Here is a 20,198-nt window from a genome sequence, read left to right as displayed (position 1 = left end):
GCTGAGCCACCCTAAACCCCCCCCCCCCTCTGGAGGGAAGAAGGAGCTGAGCCACCCTAACCCCCCTCTGGAGGGAAGAAGGAGACGAGCCACCCTAACCTCCCTCTGGAGGGAAGAAGGAGCTGAGCCACCCTAACCTCCCTCTGGAGGGAAGAAGGAGCTGAGCCACCCTAACCTCCCTCTGGAGGGAAGAAGGAGCTGAGCCACCCTAACCCCCCCCTCTGGAGGGAAGAAGGAGCTGAGCCACCCTAACCTCCCTCTTGAGAGAAGAAGGAGCCGAGGGCTGAGCCATTTTCCAATGTTTTCTTTAGTCTGGAAAGGTTCCACACATAGCAAGACAAGGAAATATGTGTTTGACCAGCCTTGTCATCTACCATAGACTCTCCTGTCTGAATGTAGCCGACGGTCTGAAGCTCTCTCTCTCTCTGACGGAGGAAAGGAAGGCGTTTTCAGTTGGAGGAATTTGGACTGCTGTAAGCAGCTTTGACTGACCCCTTGGCCCCCTCTTCTCCTGGCATCTAGGCAGTTTTAGACGTTAGTAATCACCATAGCTGTTAGCTTACCTCCTAGTCCTTTCCCTGTCTGGGAAACAGAGTTCCTATATTCCTGATGGGTTAGTCAATGTTTCTATTTGGAGACAGTGTTAATGTTGCCAAGTTCTTTTCACCCAAGTGGAAGACTGTGTGTTTACCTCCATCTACTCCAATTCCACGGTAACAGAATTATGCTGAGACTCAGATTTTTCACTTTAAAATGTATGTCAAACAAAACCCATTGATTTCAACGTTAATCAAACTCTCTGCATAAGGACTACTCTTAAAGGCCCAGTGCAGTCAAAAATGTGATTTTGCTGTGTATATACACTGTTGAAAAAAATAAAGGGAACACTTAAACAACACAATGTAACTCCAAGTCAATCACATTTCTGTGAAATCAAACTGTCCACTTAGGAAGCAACACTGACAATAAATGTCACATGCTGTTGTGGAAATGGAATAGACAACAGATGGAAATTATAGGCATTTAGCAAGACACCCCCAATAAAGGAGTGGTTCTGCAGGTGGTGACTACAGACCACTTCTCAGTTCCTATGCTTCCTGGCTGATGTTTTGGTCACTTTTGAATGCTGGCGGTGCTTTCACTCTAGTGGTAGCATGAGACAGAGTCTACAACCCACACAAGTGGCTCAGGTAGTGCAGCTCATCCAGGATGGCACATCAATGCGAGCTGTGGCAAAAAGGTTTGCTGTGTCTGTCAGCGTAGTGTCCAGAGCATGGAGGCGCTACCAGGAGACAGGCCAGTACATCAGGAGACGTGGAGGAGGCCGTAGGAGAGCAACAACCCAGCAGCAGGACCGCTACCTCTGCTTACAGCCCAACACCGTGCAGGGCGTTTGGCATTTGCCAGAGAACACCAAGATTGGCAAATTCGCCACTGGCGCCCTGTGCTCTTCACAGATGAAAGCAGGTTCACACTGAGCACGTGACAGACGTGACAGAGTCTGGAGACGCAGTGGAGAATGTTCTGCTGCCTGCAACATCCTCCAGCATGACCGGTTTGGCGGTGGGTCAGTCATGGTGTGGGGTTGCATTTCTTTGCACAGCCCTCCATGTGCTCGCCAGAGGTAGCCTGCCTGCCATTAGGTACCGAGATGGGATCCTCAGACCCCTTGTGAGACCATATGCTGGTGCGGTTGGCTCTGGGTTCCTCCTAATGCAAGACAATGCTAGACCTCATGTGGCTGGAGTGTGTCAGCAGTTCCTGCAAGAGGAAGTCATTGATGCTATGGACTGGCCTGCACGTTCCCCAGACCTGAATCCAATTGAGCACATCTAGGACATCATGTCTCGCTCCATCCACCAACGCCACGTTGCCCCACAGACTGTCCAGGAGTTGGCGGATGCTTTAGACCAGGTCTGGGAGGAGATCCCTCAGGAGACCATCCGCCACCTCATCAGGAGCATGGCCAGGCATTGTAGGGAGGTCATACAGGCACGTGGAGGCCACACACACTACTGAGCCTCAGTAGTGACTTATTTTAAGGACATTTATATCAGTTGGATCAGCCTGTAGTGTGGTTTTCCACTTTAATTTTGAGTGTGACTCCAAATCCAGACCTCCATGGGTTGATAAATGTGATTTCCATTGATAATTTTTGTGTGATTTTGTTGTCAGCACATTCAACTATGTAAAGAAAAAAGTATTTAATAAGAATATTTCATTCATTCAGATCTAGGATGTGTTATTTTAGTGTTCCCTTTATTTTTTTGAGCAGTGTATTTCCACACTTTTAGTTTGGAATAATACTGTGAAATTGTGAAATTTGCCCTTTTGGTGTTAGTTGTTTTGGTGGGATGGAGTTTTGGCCTGATGATATGGAGGCGCTAAATTACACTGAACTAAAATAGAAACGCAACATGCAACAATTTCAAAGATTTTACTGAGTTACAGCTCATAAAAGGAAATCAGTCCATTTAAATAAATTCATTAGGTCCTAATCTATGGATTTCACATGACTGCAATACAGATATGACTCTGTTGGTCACAGATACCTTTAAAAAGAAGTAGGGTCGTGGATCAGAAAACCAGTCAGTATCTGGTTGCCTCATGCAGCGCGACACATCTCCTTCACATAGAGTTGATCAGGCTGTTGATTGTGGCCTGTGGAATAGTGTCCCACTCCTCTTCAATGGCTGTGAGAAGTTGGTGGATTTAGGTGGGAACTTGATCACGCTGTCGTACACCTCGATCCAGAGCATCCCAAACATGCTCAATGGGTGACATGTCTGAGTATGAAGGCATTTTCAGCTTCCAGGAACTGTGTACAGATCCTTGAGACAAGGGGCTTTGCATTATCATACTGAAACATGAGGTCATGGCAGTGGATGAATGGCACTACAACGGGCCTCAGGATCTCATCACGGTATCTCTGTGCATTCAAATTGCCATCGATAAAATGCAATTGTGTTCATTGTCTGTAGCTTATGCCTGCACATACCATAACCCCACCACCACCATGGGGCACTCTGTTCACAACGTTAACATCAGCAAACCGCTCGCCCACATGACACCATACACACTGTCTGCCATCTGCCCGGTACAGTTGAAACCAGGATTCATCCATGAAGAACACACTTCTCCAGCCAGGCCAGTGGCCATCGAAGGTGAACATTTGCCCACTGATGTCGGTTACGACACCGAACTGCAGTCAGGTCAATACCATGGTGAGGACGACGAGCACACAGCTGAGCTTCTCGGAAATGGTTTCTGACAGTTTGTGTGGCCTTTTATTGTCCCCTGCACAAGGTGCACCTGTGTAATGATCATGCTGTTTAATCAGCTTCTTGATATGTCACACCTGTCAGGTGGATGGATTATCTTGGCAAAGGAGAAATGCTCCCAACAGGGATGAAAACACATTTGTCCACAACATTTGAGAGAGAGAAGCTTTTTTGTGCTTATGACACATTTAGTTTTCTTTTATTTCAGCTCATGAAACCAACACTTTATATGTTGCGTTTTATATTATAGTTAGACCAATAAGAAAACGAGCTCCAAACCTCTCTGCCAATATCAGATGGTTTTCAGTTTTCCCCTCCCCACTAAGACCACACGTAGACAGTCCTCGCTAAATTCTTGCTTGAGACATTTCTCTTTGCTAAGAAGCAAATTTAGTTTCTTTTTAACAATTATAATTGATAACAATCACAGTAAGGTGCTTAATTGTTACCCAGAAATGATTTGATATTGAGATAAAAACGGATGTACTGGGCCTTTAGTAGGTTCCAAAAACACATTTACCTGAAGAACAGTAATTCACTGCTGCTGTTTAATTAGTTGTTACTTTTATTATTTTTTTACAACTTATTATTTTGCTTAACTTCTTAAAGCATTGTTGGTTAAGGGCGTGTATTCAGCATTTCACTGTGAGGTCTACTAAACCTGTTGTATTCAGCATTTCACTGTGAGGTCTACTAAACCTGTTGTATTCAGCATTTCACTGTGAGGTCTACACCTGTTGTATTCAGCATTTCACTGTGAGGTCTAAACCTGTTGTATTCAGCATTTCACTATAAGGTCTAAACCTGTTGTATTCAGCATTTCACTATAAGGTCTACACCTGTTGTATTCAGCATTTCACTATAAGGTCTACACCTGTTGTATTCAGCATTTCACTATAAGGTCTACACCTGTTGTATTCAGCATTTCACTATAAGGTCTAAACCTGTTGTATTCAGCATTTCACTATAAGGTCTAAACCTGTTGTATTCAGCATTTCACTATAAGGTCTAAACCTGTTGTATTCAGCATTTCACTATAAGGTCTAAACCTGTTGTATTCAGCATTTCACTATAAGGTCTAAACCTGTTGTATTCAGCATTTCACTATACGGTCTAAACCTGTTGTATTCAGCATTTCACTATAAGGTCTAAACCTGTTGTATTCAGCATTTCACTATAAGGTCTAAACCTGTTGTATTCAGCATTTCACTATAAGGTCTACACCTGTTGTATTCAGCATTTCACTATAAGGTCTAAACCTGTTGTATTCAGCATTTCACTGTGAGGTCTACTACACCTGTTGTATTCAGCATTTCACTGTGAGGTCTACTACACCTGTTGTATTCAGCATTTCACTGTGAGGTCTACTACACCTGTTGTATTCAGCATTTCACTGTGAGGTCTACTAAACCTGTTGTATTCAGCATTTCACTATAAGGTCTAAACCTGTTGTATTCAGCATTTCACTATAAGGTCTAAACCTGTTGTATTCAGCATTTCACTATAAGGTCTAAACCGGTTGTATTCAGCATTTCACTATAAGGTCTAAACCTGTTGTATTCAGCATTTCACTATAAGGTCTAAACCTGTTGTATTCAGCATTTCACTATAAGGTCTAAACCGGTTGTATTCAGCATTTCACTATAAGGTCTAAACCTGTTGTAGTCAGCATTTCACTATAAGGTCTAAACCTGTTGTATTCAGCATTTCACTGTGAGGTCTAAACCTGTTGTATTCAGCATTTCACTATAAGGTCTAAACCTGTTGTATTCAGCATTTCACTATACGGTCTAAACCTGTTGGTTAAGGGCGTGTAAGTCAGCATTTCACTATAAGGTCTACACCTGTTGGTTAAGGGCGTGTAAGTCAGCATTTCACTATAAGGTCTACACCTGTTGGTTAAGGGCGTGTAAGTCAGCATTTCACTGTGAGGTCTAAACCTGTTGTATTCAGCATTTCACTGTGAGGTCTAAACCTGTTGTATTCAGCATTTCACTATAAGGTCTAAACCTGTTGTATTCAGCATTTCACTATAAGGTCTAAACCTGTTGTATTCAGCATTTCACTGTAAGGTCTACTACACCTGTTGTATTCAGCATTTCACTGTGAGGTCTACTACACCTGTTGTATTCAGCATTTCACTATAAGGTCTAAACCTGTTGTATTCAGCATTTCACTATAAGGTCTAAACCTGTTGTATTCAGCATTTCACTGTAAGGTCTACTACACCTGTTGTATTCAGCATTTCACTATAAGGTCTAAACCTGTTGTATTCAGCATTTCACTATAAGGTCTAAACCTGTTGTATTCAGCATTTCACTATAAGGTCTAAACCTGTTGTATTCAGCATTTCACTATAAGGTCTAAACCTGTTGTATTCAGCATTTCACTATAAGGTCTAAACCTGTTGTATTCAGCATTTCACTATAAGGTCTAAACCTGTTGTATTCAGCATTTCACTATAAGGTCTAAACCTGTTGTATTCAGCATTTCACTGTGAGGTCTACTACACCTGTTGTATTCAGCATTTCACTATAAGGTCTAAACCTGTTGTATTCAGCATTTCACTATAAGGTCTAAACCTGTTGTATTCAGCATTTCACTATAAGGTCTAAACCTGTTGTATTCAGCATTTCACTATAAGGTCTAAACCTGTTGTATTCAGCATTTCACTATAAGGTCTAAACCGGTTGTATTCAGCATTTCACTATAAGGTCTAAACCTGTTGTATTCAGCATTTCACTATAAGGTCTAAACCTGTTGTATTCAGCATTTCACTATAAGGTCTAAACCGGTTGTATTCAGCATTTCACTATAAGGTCTAAACCTGTTGTAGTCAGCATTTCACTATAAGGTCTAAACCTGTTGTATTCAGCATTTCACTGTGAGGTCTAAACCTGTTGTATTCAGCATTTCACTATAAGGTCTAAACCTGTTGTATTCAGCATTTCACTATACGGTCTAAACCTGTTGGTTAAGGGCGTGTAAGTCAGCATTTCACTATAAGGTCTACACCTGTTGGTTAAGGGCGTGTAAGTCAGCATTTCACTATAAGGTCTACACCTGTTGGTTAAGGGCGTGTAAGTCAGCATTTCACTATAAGGTCTACACCTGTTGGTTAAGGGCGTGTAAGTCAGCATTTCACTATAAGGTCTACACCTGTTGGTTAAGGGCGTGTAAGTCAGCATTTCACTGTGAGGTCTAAACCTGTTGTATTCAGCATTTCACTGTGAGGTCTAAACCTGTTGTATTCAGCATTTCACTATAAGGTCTAAACCTGTTGTATTCAGCATTTCACTATAAGGTCTAAACCTGTTGTATTCAGCATTTCACTGTAAGGTCTACTACACCTGTTGTATTCAGCATTTCACTGTGAGGTCTACTACACCTGTTGTATTCAGCATTTCACTATAAGGTCTAAACCTGTTGTATTCAGCATTTCACTATAAGGTCTAAACCTGTTGTATTCAGCATTTCACTGTAAGGTCTACTACACCTGTTGTATTCAGCATTTCACTATAAGGTCTAAACCTGTTGTATTCAGCATTTCACTATAAGGTCTAAACCTGTTGTATTCAGCATTTCACTATAAGGTCTAAACCTGTTGTATTCAGCATTTCACTATAAGGTCTAAACCTGTTGTATTCAGCATTTCACTATAAGGTCTAAACCTGTTGTATTCAGCATTTCACTATAAGGTCTAAACCTGTTGTATTCAGCATTTCACTGTGAGGTCTACTAAACCTGTTGTATTCAGCATTTCACTGTGAGGTCTACTAAACCTGTTGTATTCAGCATTTCACTGTAAGGTCTACTACACCTGTTGTATTCAGCATTTCACTGTGAGGTCTACTACACCTGTTGTATTCAGCATTTCACTGTGAGGTCTACTACACCTGTTGTATTCAGCATTTCACTGTGAGGTCTACTAAACCTGTTGTATTCAGCATTTCACTGTGAGGTCTACTACACCTGTTGTATTCAGCATTTCACTGAGGTCTACTAAACCTGTTGTATTCAGCATTTCACTGTGAGGTCTACTACACCTGTTGTATTCAGCATTTCACTGTGAGGTCTACTACACCTGTTGTATTCAGCATTTCACTGTGAGGTCTACTACACCTGTTGTATTCAGCATTTCACTGTGAGGTCTACTACACCTGTTGTATTCAGCATTTCACTGTGAGGTCTACTAAACCTGTTGTATTCAGCATTTCACTGTGAGGTCTACTACACCTGTTGTATTCAGCATTTCACTATAAGGTCTAAACCTGTTGTATTCAGCATTTCACTGTGAGGTCTACTAAACCTGTTGTATTCAGCATTTCACTGTGAGGTCTACTAAACCTGTTGTATTCAGCATTTCACTGTGAGGTCTACTACAACCTGTTGTATTCAGCATTTCACTGAGGTCTACTAAACCTGTTGTATTCAGCATTTCACTGTGTGGTCTACTACACCTGTTGTATTCAGCATTTCACTGTGAGGTCTACTACACCTGTTGTATTCAGCATTTCACTGTGAGGTCTACTACACCTGTTGTATTCAGCATTTCACTGTGAGGTCTACTACACCTGTTGTATTCAGCATTTCACTGTAAGGTCTACTACACCTGTTGTATTCAGCATTTCACTGTAAGGTCTACTACACCTGTTGTATTCAGCATTTCACTGTAAGGTCTACTACACCTGTTGTATTCAGCATTTCACTGTAAGGTCTACTACACCTGTTGTATTCAGCATTTCACTGTGAGGTCTACTAAACCTGTTGTATTCAGCATTTCACTGTGAGGTCTACTACACCTGTTGTATTCAGCATTTCACTATAAGGTCTAAACCTGTTGTATTCAGCATTTTACTGTGAGGTCTACTACACCTGTTGTATTCAGCATTTCACTGTGAGGTCTACTACACCTGTTGTATTCAGCATTTCACTGTGAGGTCTACTACACCTGTTGTATTCAGCATTTCACTGTAAGGTCTACTACACCTGTTGTATTCAGCATTTCACTGTAAGGTCTACTACACCTGTTGTATTCAGCATTTCACTGTGAGGTCTACTACACCTGTTGTATTCAGCATTTCACTGTAAGGTCTACTACACCTGTTGTATTCAGCATTTCACTGTATGGTCTACTACACCTGTTGTATTCAGCATTTCACTGTAAGGTCTACTACACCTGTTGTATTCAGCATTTCACTGTAAGGTCTACTACACCTGTTGTATTCAGCATTTCACTGTAAGGTCTACTACACCTGTTGTATTCAGCATTTCACTGTAAGGTCTACTACACCTGTTGTATTCAGCATTTCACTGTGAGGTCTACTACACCTGTTGTATTCAGCATTTCACTGTAAGGTCTACTACACCTGTTGTATTCAGCATTTCACTGTAAGGTCTACTACACCTGTTGTATTCAGCATTTCACTGTGAGGTCTACTACACCTGTTGTATTCAGCATTTCACTGTAAGGTCTACTACACCTGTTGTATTCAGCATTTCACTGTAAGGTCTACTACACCTGTTGTATTCAGCATTTCACTGTGAGGTCTACTGCACCTGTTGTATTCAGCATTTCACTGTGAGGTCTACTCCCTATTTCCCTTCTCCCTATTTCCCCTTCCCCCTATTTCCCCTTCCCCTCCTCCCTATTTCCCCTCCTCCCTATTTCCCCTCCTCCCTATTTCCCCCTCCCCTCCTTCCTCTCTCCCCTTCCCCTCCTCCCTCTCTCCCCCCCTCCTCATCCCTCTCTCATCCCTCTCCTCTCCTTCCTCTCTCCCCCCCTCCTCTCATCCCTCTCTCCCCCCCTCCTCTCATCCCTCTCTCATCCCTCTCTCCCCCCCTCCTCTCATCCCTCTCTCCCCCCCTCCTCTCATCCCTCTCTCATCCCTCTCTCCCCCCCTCCTCTCATCCCTCTCTCCCCCCCTCCTCTCCCCCCCTCCTTCCTCTCTCCCCCCCTCCTCTCATCCCTCTCTCCCCCCCTCCTCTCATCCCTCTCATCCCTCTCACAGCCTATCTCCCTGTTGGTGTTCTGTAAACTGCTGGATCTGATTAGTGTGTGTGTGCTCTACTTTTGTTCATTCCCTGTCGCCAGAACGCAATGTACTAAAACAACTGTAAAACAGCGTACGGATGAACTAACGTCAACGATAGCTTTACCACTGTACTGCAGCTCGTCGTGTGTGTCTGTTATTACATAGTTTCTCTACAGCCACAAACAACTTTAAAACAGCGTACGGATGAACTAACGTCAACGATAGCTTTACCACTGTACCGCAGCTCGTCGTGTGTGTCTGTTATAACATAGTTTCTCTACAGCCACATAGTTTCAGCCTGACTCAGCCTCTCCTCAGTAAAATAATTAGCTCCCTCTTTCTATTTTTCTCCCTCTCCTTCTCTCTCTCTTTCACTCTCTCTCTCTCGCTCTCATACCTCTGGCAGAAGTATGTGAAACAGTTTAGTGGTGTTTGAACCTGTAGCAGTGATTGTCTGTTGTGGATTATACACCTAAGCGTGCACCATTACCTGACACATGGGTTGGTTCAAAATAGAGCACGATATCAAATAAAAGTGTATTTGTCAGGGGTTATAGCAGGGGAAGCAAAATGCTTATGTTACTACTGTAGAATGTCTAGCAAATACAATATGAATACAGAAATAATCAACAAATCTAATACAAGAAATCAAGAAATGAACAATTCAAGTAGATATATTAGAGTGAGCAGTGTCAGAATCTAAATATACATACATGGTGTGTAAACACTTGTATGTACTGTAGTAGGTATAATAGGATGAGCTATGTGGAGAGTACAGCTATGTGGAGAGTACAGCTATGTGGAGAGTACAGCGACAGTTGCAGTCAGAAGTTTACATACACCTTAGCCACATACATTTAAACTCAGTTTTTCACAATTCCTGACATTTAATCAGAGTAAAAAATGCCCTGTCTTAGGTCAGTTAGGATCACCACTTTATTTTAAGAATGTGAAATGTCAGAATAATAGCAGAGATAATTATTTATTTCAGCTTTTCTTTCTTTCATCACATTCACCGCGGGTCAGAAGAAGTTTACATACACCCAATTAGTATTTGGTAGCATTGCCTTTAAATTGTTTAACTTGGGTCAAACGTTTCAGTTGGCCTTCCACAAGATTCCCACAATAAATTGGTTGAATTTTGAACCATTCCTCCTGACAGAGCTGGTGTAACTGAGTCAGGTTTGTAGGCCTCCTTGCTCGCACACGCTTCTTCAGTTCTGCCCACAAATTTTCTATGGAATTGAGGTCAGGGCTTTGATGTCCACTCCAATACCTTGATTTTGTTGTCCTTAAGCCATTTTGCCACAACTTTGGAAGTATGCTTGGGGTCATTGTCCATTTGGAGACCCATTTGCGACCAAGCTTCCTGACTGATGTCTTGAAGTTGCTTCAATATATCCACATCATTTTCTTCCCTCATTTTCTTTCCTCATGATGCCATCTATTTTGTGAAGTGCACCAGTCCCTCCTGCAGCAAAGCACCCCCACAACATGATGCTGCCACCCCGTGCTTCACGGTTTGGATGGTGTTCTTCAGCTTGCAAGCCTCCCCCCTTTTCCTCCAAACATAATGATGGTCATCGTGATCTTTGTCCCCATGTGCAGTTGCACACCGTAGTCTGGCTTTTTTATGTTGGTTTTGGAGCAGTGGCTTCTTCCTTGCTGAGCGGCCTTTCAGGTTATGTCGATATAGGACTCGTTTTACTGTGGATAGAGATACTTTTGTACCTGTTTCCTCCAGCATTTTCACACGGTCCTTTGCTGTTGTTCTGGGATTGATTTGCACTTTTCGCACCAAAGTACGTTCATCTCTAGGAGACAGAACGCGTCTCCTTCCTGAGTGTTATGTAAACATCTGACTTCAACTTTACATGGGGCATCAGACTCAAGGTGCAGGGCAGAGTACCTGGGAGGTAGCCAGCAAGTGATGGCTGTTCTACAGTCTGATGGTCTGGTGTTAGAAGCTGTTCTGCAGTCTGATGGTAATAGAAGCTGTGTCTCAGTCTCTTGGTTCTAGCTCTGATGTACCTGTACTGTCTGTCTGCTAGATGGTAGCGGGGTGAGCAGACTGTGGTTCGGGTGGCTGAGCTCCTTAATGATCTTCTTGGTCTTCCTTTGACACAGAGTGCTTTAAATGTCCTGGAGGGCAAGCAGCCCCACATTATAAAATAATTTAGCATAGGATTTCATTGTCTTTTACATATAACCTGTAGGGAACACAGTATGGCATGTCGGCCTCTCAGTTATGGGTGGGGGAGTGAAAAGGATGCAAATGAAATACTTTAGTTTTTCCTATAGTGAATAAAGTGTGTTTTTGTGGATATTACTGTAGTATTTACTGTAGCGTAGCCTAGTGGTTAGAGGGGGCGGCAGCGTAGCCTAGTGGTTAGAGCATTGGACTAGTAACCAGAAGGTTGCAAGTTCAAACCCCCGAGCTGACAAGGTACAAATCTGTCGTTCTGCCCCTGAACAGGCAGTTAACCCACTGTTCCCAGGCCGTCATTGAAAATAAGAATATGTTCTTAACTGACTTGCCTAGTTAAATAAAGGTTAAATAAAAAAATAAAAAAATTATACTATAACATTCAATACCAAGTACTACACATGATGGACAGTGTGTAGTACAGTATTCTACAGTATACTACAGTTTACTCTAACATTCCATAGTAAGTACTGTAGTTTTCTATAGTAAACTGTGGTATTTTTTCATGTGGGATGTGCCCCATGGTTATGTTGGGCTGACCGCACCACACTCTGGAGAGCCATGTGGTTGAGGGCAGTTCCTGTACCAGGCAGGGATGTTGAATAGGCACCATTTCAGGTTTTTAAGTGATGTTCACGCCGAAGGAACTTGAAGATTTTGACCCACTGGGGCCCGTCGACGAGGATGGAAGTTCACCATCTGATCCTTTGTTTTGTTCACGTTGAGGGAGAGGTTATTTTCCTGGCACCACTCTGCCAGTGCCCTCACCTCCTCCCTATAGGTTGTCTCAATGTTGTTGGTAATTAGGCATACTACGCTTCATCAGCAAACTCGTTGGAGTCGTGTCGTGGAGGTGTCGTGGAGGTGTCGTGGAGGTGTCGTGGAGGTGTCGTGGAGGTGTCGTGGAGGTGTCGTGGAGGCCACCCAGACGTGGGTGAATAGGGTTTACATGAGGGGGCTGAGCACACACCCCTGAGGGGCCCCTGTGTTGACGATCAGCTTGGCAGAGGTGTTGTTGCATATCTTTACCAGCTGGGGGCGGCCTGTCAGGAAGTCCAGGACCCAGTAGAAACGGTTTAGACCCAGTGATGAACTATGGTGTTAAACACTGAGCTGTAGTCCATGTTTAATCATGGAAATTGAGAACATCTCATGTACATTACCTAGTAAACCAAAGATAGTTTGTAGCTTTGGTCAAAAGTACATTTTGACATGACTCATGTAACGACGTGCGCTGAGAGTCGGGAAGCAAGTTCAAGATTTAATCAAATAAATGCAACTAAATACTAAATACAGGATACAATGATAAATAACTGAAAACTTCTACAAATTGCACCTACCTCCCTGTCAGTTCAAAACCAGAAACACGAACAGCGCACAGACAAGAAACAGAAACACAGTCTGGGGAAGGAACCAAAGGGAGTGACATATACAGTGGGGAGAACAAATATTTGATACACTGCCGTTTTGCAGGTTTTCCTACTTACAAAGCATGTAGAGGTCTGTCATTTTTATCATGGGTACACTTCAACTGTGAGAGACGGAATCTAAAACAAAAATCCAGAAAATCACATTGTATGATTTTTAAGTAATTCATTTGCATGACATCAGTATTTGATCACCTACCAACCAGTAAGAATTCTGGCTCTCTGTGTGAATTTTTGAAAATTATCCGAATTTTGTATTAATATTACGTTTGTTAAAATATAAAAAAGAATCATTATCCATCTTACCTCAATATTGTTTTATGTCCTTCGGTCTCGAGAAGATGACGAGTTCTAGGGGAACCTGTCAGATATCACCCAGACTAGCTGACATCATGCTGTGCCATTCCCCTTATTTTTGACCCCATTTTTCTCTGGCCTCCATTCATTTATTCACCCTACAAGGGTAAAAACTCCATTAATTTGGTCACTCTACAAGGGTAAAAACTCCAATAATTATCCAATGGCTTAATGATAGAGACATGAGGTTTGGGCCGTTGTGTTTTGGGGGGGATAACCTATGCAACTCACCCAATGGTTAGTGCGTTTTGATTGGACGACACTCTACAATAGAAGTATATTCTAAAGACTGATCGTTCTGTTCTATGCAGATCAAACGGAGGATTAGAATGAACACCTGTCATCATTATGTCTGTAGATGCAGTTTAACCTAAGATAGCTAATGTTAGCATCGCTAACTCATTTTTTGAACAACTTTGCCATCCCTCTAAAGTACATTTGACTAAATCATAATGATGGCAAAGTTGTTTCCTACTACTTATTTGCCTACTTTAGCAATGTCATCGTATTTCCAGGCACCTATGGTGTAATATAGGCGAAACCGTCATTAGCTCCACTCGACGTTCAGGCTCCACTATGGCTGAGGATAAATAGAAATGCTGAAGCAACTAAAGTTACATGGACTGAGGTTGACCAAGCAATAAAGATATGATTTATAATGATAATTACACCACACACTTTGCATAGCGAATGAATATGGTAAACCAGTTAGCTAGCTTTCTACAACATGTAAAAAATAAAAAAAACTTTAAAAAACACTTTGCTGGAACATGATGAACGTTAGATGACCAACAAGTACATATTACCTCAACTACTTCGCACATTGACTCGCCCTTACCAAAACATATTGCAGTAAAAGCACAGTAACTGCAGTTGACTGTGGTATTTTGGACTCAGAATAACACTACAATTAAACTGAAAAATTCCAGCAATGGGAAAAATAAATTGGACGCAGTATTTTCAGTATACTGCTGTTATACTGCAATCTGTTTTTGTGAGGATGTGGTACTGGCACTCCTTGTTTATAGACTGTTGTTAATGTTACTATTTTATTTATTTGTTTTTAGTATCTTACTATTTAACTCTGCATTGTTGGGAAAGTGCTTCTAAGTAATCATTTCACCGTAATGTAAACTCGCTCACTTTTGTACATCGCCTTGGTCCGTACAATTGACCTTATTTTAATGCCCCAAAATGTAATGCTTCAACTGTAATGTCAATACCATTGCACAATTTGTCCCCTTTCCAACAGAATAAATGACCTCCACGCTGCCCGTTTCTGCATAATTCAAGAAGGCAATGAGCTCCGTCGGGTCTTTTTAAACATGGCGGGTGGGGAAGAGAAACTAATGCGTGGTAGTGAGATGGACAGATAGCTTTTTTTCACTCGATCTGTCCAACTTATCACCTTATCGCCTCTAGAATGCATATAAAACACTACAAAGAGTTTATATAATGTGTCATTACATACCTATTTGAAGGTTTGTTTCGAATTTGAATCTGATTTTACGGACGGTGCTAAAGTGATCTTCAGAAGTAAGAGAGTCGTGATCCCCTGCAGTGACGATGCAAAATATGACTTACCCCCGTCACTGTCCATTTTATTTATTTCACATTTTTACCCCCTTTTCTCCCCAATTTCGTGGTAGTTAGTAATTACTATCTTGTCTCATCGTTACAACTCCCATACGGGCTCGGGAGAGACGAAGGTCGAAAGCCATGTGTCCTCCGAAACACAACCCAACCAAACCGCACTGCTTCTTAACACAGCGCCATCCAACCCGGAAGCCAGCCGCACCAATGTGTCTGAGGAAACACTGCACCTGGCGACCTTGGTTGGCGCGCACTGCGCCCGGCCCGCCACGGGAGTCGCTGGTGCGCGATGAGACAAGGACATCCCTACCGGCCAAACCCTCCCTAACCCGGACGACGCTAGGCCAATTGTGCGTCGCCCCACCGACCTCCCAGTCCCGGCCGGCTGCGACAGATCCTGGGCGCGAACCCAGAGTCTCTGGTGGCACAGCTAGCGCTGCGATGCATATGTATGGCTAAAATGGCTAAAACTCGATAGCTAGCTAACCAATAACTGTATTGATGTATTTGAGAGACAACAAGTGCAAATTTATTTCTGTTTTCAATAAACATTGGAGGATATTGTCCATGTCAACAATCTACCCCGTCTGTTTTTCCCCATGGTTACGCCTCGGTTTTGTTTCTAAACAACCAACATGTCTACAGCAGAGAGGAATTGCAAAGAAATGTTGCTAAGTTAACATTAGTTTTGAGCTTTGTCTTACCAGGTTTGAGTAATGTCACGGTCCATCAGTTCCCGAGGTAGCAAGCCACTCCATTTCCACAGCCTTCATCCCCTTTTCAATGACCAAACTTGTTTCTTTTTAACATATAATTGCTGTCTGTCTGCTTTTGACAGCATAGTCCTTGGTGAAACTTTGTATTGTAGCTAATGTTGTCCATGCTTGTTGTGGCCATGACTGTCGGGTGATGAGGCTACGTTCTCACGTCATACTAGACCACTGTTCTCCCAGCAGCTGCCAGAGAAGCAACACTGGGGTTTAAAGTTGTCATGTAATTTTCAAAGAATTGAATTCTCTGATCCGTTTATAGCTATTGTTCCATACCTGTAATGTCATTGTTACAGAACCAATTTACCGCAACATGTGTTTCCTGGTATGACTCTAGTTCCAATGCCTTTTGTTCTTCTCTTCTTCCCATAGAGAGAGGAGAGAGGTCTGTCAGCAGGGGGACTGAGGCCACGCCCCCATATGGCTATCAGCTAGACCTGGACTTCCTGAAGTATGTGGACGACATACAGCGTGGCAACACCATCAAGAGGCTGAACATCCAGCGGAAATCCAGGCCTGTCCGGCCAACGGCGGAGCCCGTGCCCAGGGGAGGTTGCTCTGGTGGGGGCAGTGGGTACAGTGGGCAGGGCCAGGCTGAATGGACCTCCACAGGCTCCCTACCCTCCTCCAGTGAAGAGGCACAGCAGAGTCCCCTCTTCTACCCCTCCCCCCAGCCTCACCCTCCACCCAACCTGATTTACCATGCCCATGCCCCTCTCCCTTCCTGTGAGCCTCCCCCTCCCCTTCCTCCCCTACCCCCCGAGGGCTACCTGAGCGTCCCCGCCGAAGCCCCTCAACGGCCCCTTCTCCCGCCCCCCTCTCTGTGGGAACCTCCCCTCCTCAACCCCCAGGTTGAGAAGACCCTGATGGAGACGAGGAGGAGGTTAGAACAGGAGCGCCACCTCATGCAGCCCCCCTCCCCCTCAGAACCCCCTGGCCCTGCTCCTCGCCACCGCCTGGCCTCCTTCGGAGGGATGGGGGGGTCCAGCACCTCCCTGTTCTCCCCCCTGCTTCCCAACGGGGGTGGAGGTAGTGGAGAGTACAACCCCTACTACACTTCCATAGGTTCCTCTATGCACCACAGCCCCATGTCCTCGGGCATGACCACGCCGGCCACCAACGTGTCTCCGCTCCACCTGCAGCACATCCGGGAGCAGATGGTGGTGGCCCTGCGGAGGCTGAAGGAGCTAGAGGAGAAGGTGAAGACCATACCTGTCCTGCAGGTGAAGATAGCCGTGCTGCAGGAGGAGAAGAGACAGATGACCTGTCAGAAGAACCAGAGGCTGGGGGTGGGGGGCATAGTGGGGGGAGGGTTCAGGAAGAGGTCCTATAGCGTGGGCAGTGCTGACCAGTTGGCCGACCAGCTGGATCCCCAGACACATACCCTACAGACCCAGGAGCTGCACATCATGGAGCCAGAGGGCCAGGAGTGTCAGGGCCATAGTCAGAGTACCAAGGGGATGGAGGAGTTCAGGAGGCTGGCTGCAGAGGTCCAAGCCCTGGGGGCAAACAGCCAGGATCAAGGGTCTCACCAGGCCAGGCAGACCCAGACCTCCCTCCCTTTCACCCACAATAACAACAACCAGGTCACCTCCACGGCGGTCGGCCCAGATGAGAACATGAACGACGCCACTGTGGTCGCCCAGAGGAAGTCGCCGGTGATGACGATGGTACAACAACGACGCTTCTACTGTGACGTCGGAATGGCGACGGAGCAGCGTGAGACTCGCAGTGCTGGGACGGGCGTGACGGAAGCCATGTTGGGCGTGACCAGCGAGGTGGAGGCAGAGCTAGACTTGCAGCAGCAGACCATCGAGGCCCTGAAGGAGAAGATCTACCGGCTAGAGGTGGACCTGAGAGAGACCACCCACCTGATGGAGATGTCCAAGCTGAAGCTAGAGCTGCAGGCCGCTGGGGGAGCCAATAAGAAGAGGGCTGATAAAGGCTGCCAGGTGCGGCCAGACACTTACAGCATGGCCTGCCAGGCGCGGCCAGACACCCAGAGCACTGGCTCAGAGACCTGGAGAGTCCAGACACACAGCCAGGGAGTGGGGAACCATCTAGAGACCAGCCATGCCTCCACAGGGGAGACCCTCCACACTGTAGGGGTAGGGGTGTCCTGTCAACCCAGCCTGAGACACACTGCTTCAGGTCCTGACCTGCCCATGGAGAGGTGGCTGGTGCAGGAGAGGGTAGAGGTGCAGGACCAGTGTGTGGGGAGGCAGTTGGAGGTGTGTGACCAGGGGGTGGGGGTGGAGGTGGGGCTGTGTGACCAGGGAGTGAACACTGATGAGGAAGTAGGCAGTCTAGAGCTGTGTCAGGCCCAGGAGACCGAGGCCGGGGAGAGGGAGAGCAGGTCGGTGGGCGTTGGGGAGTGTTCTAGAGACGTCACCATCTCTCCCATCAGACAGCTGGTTACCACGGGGACTAACCCTGTCCTGGGCACCACCACGGACTCTGCTGTCATGGTAACCCCAGACACAGCCTCCCAACACACCAGCACCCTACTGGAGACCGCTAGCCAACACACCAACACAGAGACAGTGGTGCTAGCTGACGGCTGTACCAACACCCCCCTGCTCCACACAGCTGAGAAACACACCAGCACGCTAACCAATCACACAAGGACTGTCGCTGTGGGCGAGGGGCTGATCAAAGACCCACAGACCAAAACCAGGTACTTTTTCTATTAGATTAATTTAACCATTTAACAACACAATTTAACCACGTGGATATAATACAATACATTTAACTTGTGTTTTTTGAAAACATAAAAGTTGAATTAAATGTTTCTATTGTGGTCGTCCTTAGGTCTGTTGCCGTGGGCAACACAGCGAAGCGCGACGGCGGTACGGAGGAGGCATGGTCGGCCCAGACCAAAGAGGTGGGCGTCGGCCTGGTCGGCATCCATACTAACTTCCTAGTCGGCCTTAAGACCCGGAACATTGCATGTGGCCCCTCCCACCTGGACGGAACCGCTGTTACCCAGGAGACCATTGCAGTGACGACTGTTGTACCACCTCAGGCCCAGGCCATACCACCGCCCCAGCAGGTGGAGGGGGGGGCAGGACTAGACCACTACATAGAGAGGCTTCAGAAGCTACTTCAGGAACAACAGATGCTGTTGACTGAGAACTACAGTGAGCTAGCGGATGCTTTCGGACAGCCCTGCTCTTCTCAGTTCACCCACTTTGGTTCTATCAACAGCCAGCTGGTCAACACTCTGACTTCTATCAGCTCTGTCATGAAGTATGGCAGTGCTGAGGATCTGAGAACACAGCGAGATAGCAGCAGCACCACTACAGGTAGGCCACACAGAATATCTACTAGGTTGAGTCATTACACCAGACAGACCATTTATCTACTGTTAGCCTGCTCTCTTCTTCAGTCGGGTTGAGCTGAAAGAGGAACACAATCACGTTGTAACATTACTGCTGAACTTTATAAATGCTATTTCATGTTTTAGTAGGTTTATGTTTAGGTTAAGAATTGTTACAGGAACAGCCTCAACGTTTAGCAGACTCTTATCCAGAGCAACCTACAGTAGTGAATGCATTTTCATACTGATCCCCCGTGGGAATCGAACCCACAACCCAAGACAGTATCACATAAAACATTACTGTCCCTCACCTGGTGACAGTTTGTATTTGTCATTTTTATGAATCACCATTAGCTGCTGACAAGGCAGTCCAGCAAAAAGTAAGGCAGTTCTAGATTTTTAAAGACATTACAATACATTCACAACAGATTTCACAGGCCTCTACTCAACTACCACATGTCTACAATACTAAATCCATGTGTACGTGTGTGTATAGTGCTTATGTTAGTGTGTTTTTATGAATGTGTCTATGTTTGTGTTGCTTCAGTCCCCGCTGTTCAATAAGGTGTGTTATCTGCTTTTTAAATCTGATTCTACTGCTGTATCAGTTACCTGATGTGGAATAGAGTTCCATGTAGTCATGGCTCTATGTAGTGCTGTGGAATAGAGTTCCATGTAGGCATGGCTCTATGTAGTACTGTGGAATAGAGTTCCATGTAGGCATGGCTCTATGTAGTACTGTGGAATAGAGTTCCATGTAGTCATGGCTCTATGTAGTACTGTGGAATAGAGTTCCATGTAGTCATGGCTCTATGTAGTACTGTGGAATAGAGTTCCATGTAGTCATGGCTCTATGTAGTACTGTGGAATAGAGTTCCATGTAGTCATGGCTCTATGTAGTGCTGTGGAATAGAGTTCCATGTAGTCATGGCTCTATGTAGTACTGTGGAATAGAGTTCCATGTAGTCATGGCTCTATGTAGTACTGTGGAATAGAGTTCCATGTAGTCATGGCTCTATGTAGTACTGTGGAATAGAGTTCCATGTAGTCATGGCTCTATGTAGTACTGTGGAATAGAGTTCCATAGTCTGTTCTGGACTTGGGGACTGTGAGGAGACCTCTGGTGGCATGTCTTGTGGGGCATGCATGGGTGTCTGAGCTGTGTGCCAGTAGTTTAAACAGACAGCTCGGTACATTCAGCATGTCACTT

At 44.9% G+C, this 20,198-nt stretch overlaps 1 protein-coding gene across 3 annotated transcripts in view; it reads left to right on the top strand.

Moving 5' to 3' along the window:
• kank1a (KN motif and ankyrin repeat domains 1a) overlaps nucleotides 1-20,198 on the top strand; it is a 136,334-nt gene that overhangs the window by 78,085 nt on the left and 38,051 nt on the right. For all 3 annotated transcript variants that reach the window (XM_031829523.1, XM_031829522.1, XM_031829524.1), the window contains exons 3-4: nucleotides 16,042-18,346; nucleotides 18,481-18,974. In XM_031829523.1, coding sequence (XP_031685383.1) covers nucleotides 16,042-18,346; nucleotides 18,481-18,974 — 2,799 coding nt within the window. The remainder of the gene's footprint in view (nucleotides 1-16,041; nucleotides 18,347-18,480; nucleotides 18,975-20,198) is intronic.

This window comes from Oncorhynchus kisutch, linkage group LG8, assembly GCF_002021735.2.
Source record: "Oncorhynchus kisutch isolate 150728-3 linkage group LG8, Okis_V2, whole genome shotgun sequence".
Classification (NCBI taxonomy): domain Eukaryota; kingdom Metazoa; phylum Chordata; class Actinopteri; order Salmoniformes; family Salmonidae; genus Oncorhynchus; species Oncorhynchus kisutch.
Note: the sequence above shows the minus strand (reverse complement) of the source record. Positions and strands in the feature narration are given on the sequence as shown.